General features: G+C 37.7%; 1 protein-coding gene across 1 annotated transcript; it reads right to left on the reverse strand.

The window, feature by feature from the left end:
* Positions 1–2509: 2509 nt before the first annotated feature.
* Positions 2510–7708, reverse strand: LOC149840694 (putative aldo-keto reductase 2). Its single transcript, XM_090003260.1, has 5 exons — positions 7285–7708; positions 6937–7134; positions 4062–4234; positions 3875–3977; positions 2510–3095 (listed from the first exon to the last, which is right to left on the reverse strand). The coding sequence occupies exons 1-5, from the start codon at positions 7498–7500 to the stop codon at positions 2757–2759; spliced, it is 1029 nt and encodes a 342-aa protein (XP_089859386.1). The 5' UTR covers positions 7501–7708; the 3' UTR covers positions 2510–2756.
* Between the last annotated feature and the right edge of the window lie 1227 nt (positions 7709–8935).

Here is an 8935-nt window from a genome sequence, read left to right on the forward strand (position 1 = left end):
GTGTATGTTGTTTGCTGATGATATTGTTTTGATTGATGAGTCTAGAGCTGGGGTTAATGCTAAGTTAGAATTATGGAGACAGACATTGGAAGCTAGAGGTTTTAAGTTGAGTAAGAGTAAGACTGAATATATGGAATGTCGGTTTAGTAAGCAACGAAGTAGTGATGGGAGTGTAGTGAAGCTTGGTGAGCAAGATATACCGGTGAATGATTATTTCAAATATTTGGGATCCATCATTCAAAAGTATGGAGAAATTGATGGAGATGTAAATCATAGGATAAAGGTTGGGTGGATGAAATGGAAAAGTGCTACTGGAGTGCTGTGCGATCGTAGAATGCCATTGCGGTTGAAGGGAAAGTTTTATAGGACGACTATTAGACCCGCTTTACTATATGGTACGGAATGTTGGGCTGCCAAGAGACATCATATTCAAAAAATGAGTGTAGCTGAGATGCGGATGCTTAGATGGATGTGTGGAAATACAATAAAAGATAAGATTCGGAACGAAGAGATACGTAAGAAGGTAGGTGTTGCACCCATTGAAAATAAGATGCGAGAGAATCGTTTACGGTGGTTTGGACATATTCGGCGAAGGCCTAATGATGCTCCAGTTAGAAGGTTGGAGAAATGGGAAAATATATTAGTTAAAAGAGGTCGGGGTAGGCCTAGGAAGACTTGGATGGAGATGATAGGAAAGGATATGAATGCTTTGAACCTCACCGAGGACATGGCGTTGGATAGAAATGATTGGAGGAAAAGGATTCATGTGGAAGACCCAAAATGAATTTCTTTTTTGGTTCATATCGCTGACCCCAATTGTTTTGGGATGAAGGCGTAGTTGTTGTTTGACCAACAATGACCTATGAGAACATCTAATTTATTTTTATGTAAAAAAAGATCACATTCACATACAAACACTAAGTACATTCAAACACAGCATATAATTGTTTGGCCATTCTCTTGTCCATTATCAGAGTAACAGATTAACATTTAAAAAAACACAAGGCAATGACAGATAGCTTACATGAATAACAATCCAAGAGATTGTAGCATGCAATGGGCTGGGGTTAAGGCCTTATGCATAATACTAGGGTTCTAGGGTTTCTCATAGCCTGATTGCTGAAGGTATGCAATGGTGGCTGTCACCACATGAAAGACAGCAGCAGATTTACAGAAAGTTGCTAAGAAAGGTACTAACATAGACTCATGCCGCTTTGCATTCAACTAGGACCATAATAGTAACAGCAAGAATCTCTTTCTTAGAGCTAAACACTGAAACTTGATAATCAACGAGAAAAGTATTAGTTCACATGCATACACATACTTCATGCTTGCGTAGTATTGTGTTCCATGAGCTAGCTGGATGGTTAGTCACAGTATCATAACTAGGTGTCAGATTTGAAACCTACAGACGTTATCACCCACACCCAGCTTGCACATCAAAAAGCCAGGGAAAAAAAACCTCAATAGCTTCCTAAACTTGACAGCACTAAATATATGATATATACAAAAATTATGCAAAATAAAAAGAAACAAACTTTAATAATATAAAGAACTTCAAACATGACAGCATCAACAAAACCTCTTGCAGACCTCTTGCCGGGGAGAGAGAGAGAGAGAGAGAGAGAGAGAGAGAGAGAGAGAGAGAGAGAGAGAGAGAGAGACTTGCCGATAGCAACAAATCTCTTGCAGCAGATTACGAGAGAGAGAGAGAGAGAGAGAGAGAGAGAGAGAGAGAGAGAGAGAGAGACTTGCCGATAGCAACAAATCTCTTGCAGCAGATTACTCCAACGTTTCTTGGATGACTGACTCTCCACAAAAACCTAAACCTAACAAGAGGAAGACGAAAAGCAAAAGCAAACACAATCATTTCTAAGAAACTTTTTTAAGCCTTCTAATTTTATAATAATATTTTTATCGACTCAAATAGGTAACTATACATTTAATATAACCTGTCATGTATTAAATAACTTATAACCTGTTAAGTAATATATTATAACCTGCAATTTTTTAGCTGGCATAGAAGCTCACGCTTCTCGCCCTAAGGTGCATCTTGGAGCGAGGTGTGTGCCTCACCATTTAAAGCGTGGGTATCAACTACACTTGCGCCCCATCACTGCGCCTTGAGGCATGAAGGCCAGACTTGTACATGAGGCGTGCGCCTCACGCCTCGAAGCATAGGTACTTAACAACACTGAATAAGATTATTTCCTAATCTCTCTCTCTCTCTCTCACTTGCGTAACAAGGGCACAAAACATTTTGACAGTTAACAAAAAATGAACCTAACATAAAATTTATGTCATTTAAAAAAGCTTATAAAAAATTAATTTTATGCACCAATGCCCCTTTTTCATCTTTAAGTAGTATCGATATAACTTAGGAAGTTAGTATACTAACACAAAATTAACTAGATATAGAAAATCATATTAGCACAGACATTGAGACAACTCCAAGATAACAAAATATTAGCATGGCTTTCTGACTTCTTTATTAGAATGCATCAAATACTTGTTCAAACAAGAGAGAAGAAGATATATAGCAGAAAATGTGCCAACATAAGCCAGGTCGAATATCATATTATGAGACGATAATTTCTTCACACATCACTCTATAAATCTATATGTTTTGCATAGTAATCGTGATCCAACAAAGGAAAATACAGAGTTCATGTTTTACTTTATTAGAAGAAGGTTCGATATACCATTTAATTATGCACCAAAGCATAATAGAAAACTATTTCCATCTTGAAATGAAATCACTCTGTTTTCCATGAAGACAAAGCTGGCGTTTCTGATTGCATAAAAGTTGAACGCATATCTCCATATCTGTCTCCCTTAATGGCATCTGTGGAAGCTATATTTTCAAGCTCGGCCATTTCTTCTGATGTTAGGGCCACAGATAAAGCACCAATATTTTGATTGAAATTTTCAATTTTGGTGGTTCCAGGTATTGGGCATACATCTTTCCCCTGATGATGAACCCAAGCCAACGCGAGCTGAGATGGTGTGCATCCCTTCCTTGCAGCAATTTCATTTACACGCTCAAATAGATGTGCATTGTGTAGCAAATTCTCTGGTTGGAATCTTGGCAAGAACTATAAGCAGAATGCAGTGTTAGTGCTGAAATGGTAAAAAGATAAATCCACATAGATCTTCATAACTTCTAAGAAGATGACTACTGCAATGTGACGCTTCAGTTTTTCTATTAATATAATTAGTTTGGCATCATTAAATCCATAAATGTATGTATTACACAAAGGCTAAGATATTTGAATAAAATGTAGAACCAGATTAGCATGAGCAGGTTCATCATATTATATATTGCTGACTTGCCAACACAAACATGCCACTTTTTTTCTTAGTATTTTAATACCTAAAAATTTAATTTTCAAGAATAAAAGGAACAAGGGTTATCAGAGAAAACTCATGTGCCCAGTATAATGATATCCTCATATATCTGCATGCACGGCTGCTTACTAACTCTGCTGATGCAGAGTCCAGCTGTGTGTTCGAGCTCAGTTTGCTGACCCTTGTATCAGGAGTGAGCAGAGCCTCGAAAAAAAAGTTTGCGATTGGTTTGCCCTAAAACTCCAGTTTCTGCTTAATAAAGAAAAACAATTATGAGTGGGATTACTGGCCAGTGGCCAAAACTTTTTTTTTTCTTTTTTTTTAGTTGGGAGGGGATTGGGAATGGGGGGAGATGATTCTAGTTTTGCAAGATGTTTGATGGTAGTGTTTGTCAACAACAAAAGGATGTCTGATATATATATATATATATATATATATATATATATATATATATATATATATATATATATATATATATAGAGAGAGAGAGAGAGAGAGAGAGAGAGAGAGAGAGAGAGAGAGAGACCTTTCTGAAATCACCCTCTGAAAAATTATCAACCAGTTTGGGTCCCGTTGAAAAGAATCCTCTACCCAAGGGACTGTATGCAACAATACCTATACCAAGTTCTCTGTGAAGTAAAAGAAACAACACAAAAATGAGATTCAGAAATTCATCAAAGGTTTATGTATTTGCTAGATGAAAGGAGTCTTACCTACATGTAGGGATGATTTCTTCCTCAACATCTCTGGTCCACAAAGACCACTCTAACTGCACTGCTGTTATTGGATGAACTGCATGAGCTCTTCTAATTGTCGAAGCAGAGGCCTCAGAAAGTCCTAAGTACTTTACTTTTCCCTCTTCTACCAGTTTCTTCATTTCACCAACCTTGGCAAATAAGAGAAAATATTTTCATTTGACCCAAAACCATAAGCATTTATAAGTACCACAATTTCTACTAGTAAAAAAATATTACACAAAAATCTACCCACTAAGCATTTGACATTAATGAGTAGCAGAAGTAATTCAGCAGATCAACACAAGAATAGAGAACTATGAGAGTAAAACAAAGCAGCGTGACTTATTCATGTCAAGTTCAGTATATTCAATCTTCCAGTTCATAAGCAGAAGATCGATCTAACCCAGATATGTTCTAGTTGATAACCACTCCTTGGAGATTGTTGAGCAAGGACAGTCATTCTTCCTCAACTTTCTTGTGATAAATGATTGTTTCACTTCTCAATAAAAACCTAGGCATCCACGAACATGACTTCTTCACCTTTCTGAGAAAGAAGATAGGTACCCAATCATACTTTCAAGAAAAAACATGTTTGCCTTGCTTAAACCTAGCCTGGACTTGGGATATTGGTTGTGAAGACTTACCTGTAGCATTTCAATATCATTCACTGATTGATTATATGTTCCCTATTGACCAGATAGTTTCATGTCTTAAGTTGTGTCATTAATATTCTTTGCAAGTACATATGAAGACCCCTATCCATAGAGTTCAGTGGCTTTCTCCATATACACAGAACCAAAACTCATAAGAAGCAAATTAGGTTTTAGAAGTTAATGAGCAACAGTTGGTTCTCTGCTGAATTTTAAGCATATTCCACTTGGACAATTACCAGATTAGCTTCTGTTTCATGCATCCATTGATATGTTTTCCAAAAGATAGTTCTTATGAATTTTATTTTGTGGACAATTTTACAAAGGATATTATTTCTGAGTTTTCTTTTATCTGAAAGAAAAATAGGTTCCATATCAATAATCAATCCATACTTCTACAAGGCTAGTGACTTTTGCCAGCCAAATACTCATCAAATTTTCTCGAGCCAAATAAGGAACAGATATACAAAGCATTCAAGTGCAAATGTTGAAGAGGCAAAAATTACTCCACAGTCATGCAGATAAGTTCATTTTCAAAGCATTCGTTCTTTGAAAGATCCCCAGTCAAGTCAGTCAACCTTAAATCTGTTCTCTAGACAGGAGAAAAGTCCCATTATCCCAGTAAATTATTTTTAATGATAGCAATTGTCTAGATAAATTGGACATGAATATGCAAAGGATGATTACATGAGGTTAAGACACAGTAGGATGCTAGAACTGTGAAGTCCAACTAAAACATATCATCATTGAATAAACTGAGGAAATTGTGGATTACTAAGGGGGCCTACTCCAAACAATGGAGTACCGTCTGTTACAAACTAAGAAATACTTTATGTAATTTGATTATGAAATGTCCCAGCTGAAATTCAGAATAAAACTTGCTGCATATTGTAAGAATAAGATTCATACTGTATAAACAGCACAAATGCAATAAAATATTAACACCTGACATCTCACATGCATGCATTGATTTTCTTTACAAGGTACGGTTACAACAGATTGATTTCCATCTAAAAGAAGACTCCAGGACAAAACTACTCGAGTGAAAGTACAAGCTTGACCACTATGACTTTATCAAATCATAGATGAAGAGAAACATATGCTACAGAACATGACATCCACAGAAGAAATTCTCCATGAAAATTATTCTAGGGAAGTAACACACATTAAATGGGTATCTCCAGATTTGAAACTTCATATGTGTTCCTTGCTTTTTTTGAGCACCAGAAATGAGACCACAGTTTGATTGGCTCCAGGCACTGGTTTCAGAGAAACATTGGCACCATTAATGTATAGAACATTTCTCATCTAAAGCCAGCATCCTCAACACCTAAAACATCTGAAAATGGGAGTTTGGGAGGAAGGGCCTGGAATGTCGACTCTAGATCAGGATCTAGACTTCTTTCATAGTTTTATTGTATTCATTGCTTGGACACATCTGAAATCCTTAGATCTGGGAACAGATTATATTATCCGCTGTGACTGCCAAAAATATCATTCTCAGGCTGTTCTTACCAAGGTATCTTAAGGATATTCTTTTCCCACAAATCCTTTTTGATCTAACACAAAAGAAGAAGAAATTCAAAAAATGGTACAAACATAAACGAAAATTACAATAAACTAAAAAACTGTAGAATGAACACATTGCCCTTTTTTATTTTCCTTTCTAGCTTTTGGTTAAAATTTCATAAAAAATATATTGCTTGCGTTAACTAAAACTATCAAATGATCAATAGCCGGTAAAACATGTAAAAAGGAAATTTTAGAATATTCGAACAGTTTGACAATCTTGAGGCTCATCGTTGAAGTATATCAGCTTTAAAAATTCAACATCAGAACGAGAACAGAAGGCATCATCTTGGTAACAATATCCGAGTATCACAGCACCAACTAACCATACCCTTCCTCTCAAACTCTTGATGAACATCACTTTAACTTTTTATTCAAAATTTCATCATCAAAGAATTGCTTCGCACGATTAGTTGAAATTGCTTGCATGAAAGCAGACTCTCTGTTCAAGCTACCAATCACTACCAACGTACCCATGAAAGTAAACAAAAAACTTATTTATCGTGATCAGAACTAGCAACACATAATTAACTACGAATTGTTTTCTTGAGCAATCAAACACAAAGAAGCATTAACAACCACCAAATTATTGAACATAAAGAGACAGGAAGTCGACCGGAAGATGAACATACTGTAACTTCAATAGGGATGCGGGAGTCGACGCGATGCTGGTAATAGAGATCGATGCAATCAACATCCAATCTCTTCAAAGACGCCTCGCAAGCAGCCCGAACGTACTCAGGATTCCCCCGTATCTCCCACTTCTCATCTGCAAAGCTGAACCCAAACTTGGTAGCCAACTGGACCTTGTCCCTCAGACCCTTGATTGCCTAAAAACACCACCACCACCATCCTCAATTCTCACAAATACCAACATCAAATTCAACACCCATATTCCCAAATTGGCAAAACCAACAACACCCATCATAACCACCACCACCATCATCAATGAGAGAGAGAGAGAGAGAGAGAGAGAGTACCTTGCCCACTAAGACCTCGTTAGTGAAGGGACCGTACATGTCAGAGGTGTCGAGAAAGGTGATGCCACTGTCGATGGCATGCCTTATGAGGCGGATCATGTCTTCCTCAGGCTTTGGAGGACCGTAGAACGCCGACATGCCCATGCATCCCAACCCTTGCTGCGACACGACCAACCCTTCACTCCCTAGCTTGATTATCTCTACTACCATCGCCATTGACGCTACTGCTGCTGCTGCTGCTCTCTCTATATACCACAACCAGCACCACCTTTAGCACCTAAGCACTTGACTGGTTGGGATATTCACTCAGTTAAGATCTGGATTTGCTGTTCATGGAGAAAATTAGTCACTCATGGAGAAGACAAGGATAGTAATATATTTCACCTGCCACGAGAAAATTGGTACCCCCACCTACCACCGCCTCTTATGTCATAAAGACATGGACACGAACCGTGATTCGGTTCTTCACATTTTTCTTTTCAAACGCTAAGGATGTTTTTTTCTTATTATTTTTAGTTGAATAAAAATGATCATCATATAAAAGTATTTATTAATACTAAAAGGTGTCCCGGTTGCGAGGGTAAAACCTACAGTTTTACTTTGCCACAACAGCGATCATAAGTAGGGCAGTCAGAGACTTCTTGAAAAAAAAAAAGGCAGGCAGAGAGTGGTTTCTCTGAATAAAAAATAAAATAAAAAAAATAAAAATATCCCTTCATGTAGTCCAAAACTAATAGAAAGAGGGTATAAACAACAGCATTACACGTATTATTGTTTTGTCATATATCATATCACATCACATCAACGGATTCAGCCATCTACGATGAACGGTAAGGCTGGTAAACTAGTTGATGCAAGCTTGAAGTGTTCAAGCTTGGGTAAGGATGACAGTGGACCGGGGAAACGGGCCTCGCTCCGCCTTGCCTCATTTGGACCCAGAATGAACTATATGAAACGGAGATGGAGGTTAAAATCAAAATTTGTGCAGAAATAGAAGCGAGGATGGACTTATGCTTTTTCCTGCCCCACCCCATTCTTGCTTTGCCCGGCCCCATCCTTGGTCCTTCTTTAGGGATGATAGTGGATCAAGGAGAAATGGAGCCCCGCCTCATCTTGTTTGAACTGAGGATGAAGGACATGAAACGGAGATAGAGACAGGAATAGAAGTTAAAATTAAAACCTATGCGAGGATGGAGGGCAGGATTTTAAGATAGGGCAAGGATGGAGACCTTATCCCCCGCCGATCTACAGCTATCCTTAAGATTGGGCCATTCTTGTGGCAAGCCAAGCCGAGTTTGAACTCTAGTTAAATGAGCTGAGTACGAGCTGACATGTATATAGAAAAATACATGGGGACATAAGATTACTAAAATTTACATATAAAATATGTGCAAAATATATCTAAAATAAAGATTGCTACTTAACGAGTTTCAACGGGTCCAGCCGGATATCTCTTAAGTCCCATGTGGCAGTGGGATTTGAACCGGGGCCTTCTGGCACAGAACCCCGCTTACCACATGGGATACCACCTCTTTGGACTTTGTTTCTTCTATAAATGCGAGTGTGGTGGATAAAGCGATAATTATACAATCGTTAATATTTTATTTTTTATTAACAAGCTAGGGTTAAGTAGATCCCTACCAGTGAAACA

Source organism: Nuphar pumila, chromosome 4, assembly GCF_984573655.1.
Source record: "Nuphar pumila chromosome 4, dmNupPumi1.hap1.1, whole genome shotgun sequence".
NCBI lineage: Eukaryota > Viridiplantae > Streptophyta > Magnoliopsida > Nymphaeales > Nymphaeaceae > Nuphar > Nuphar pumila.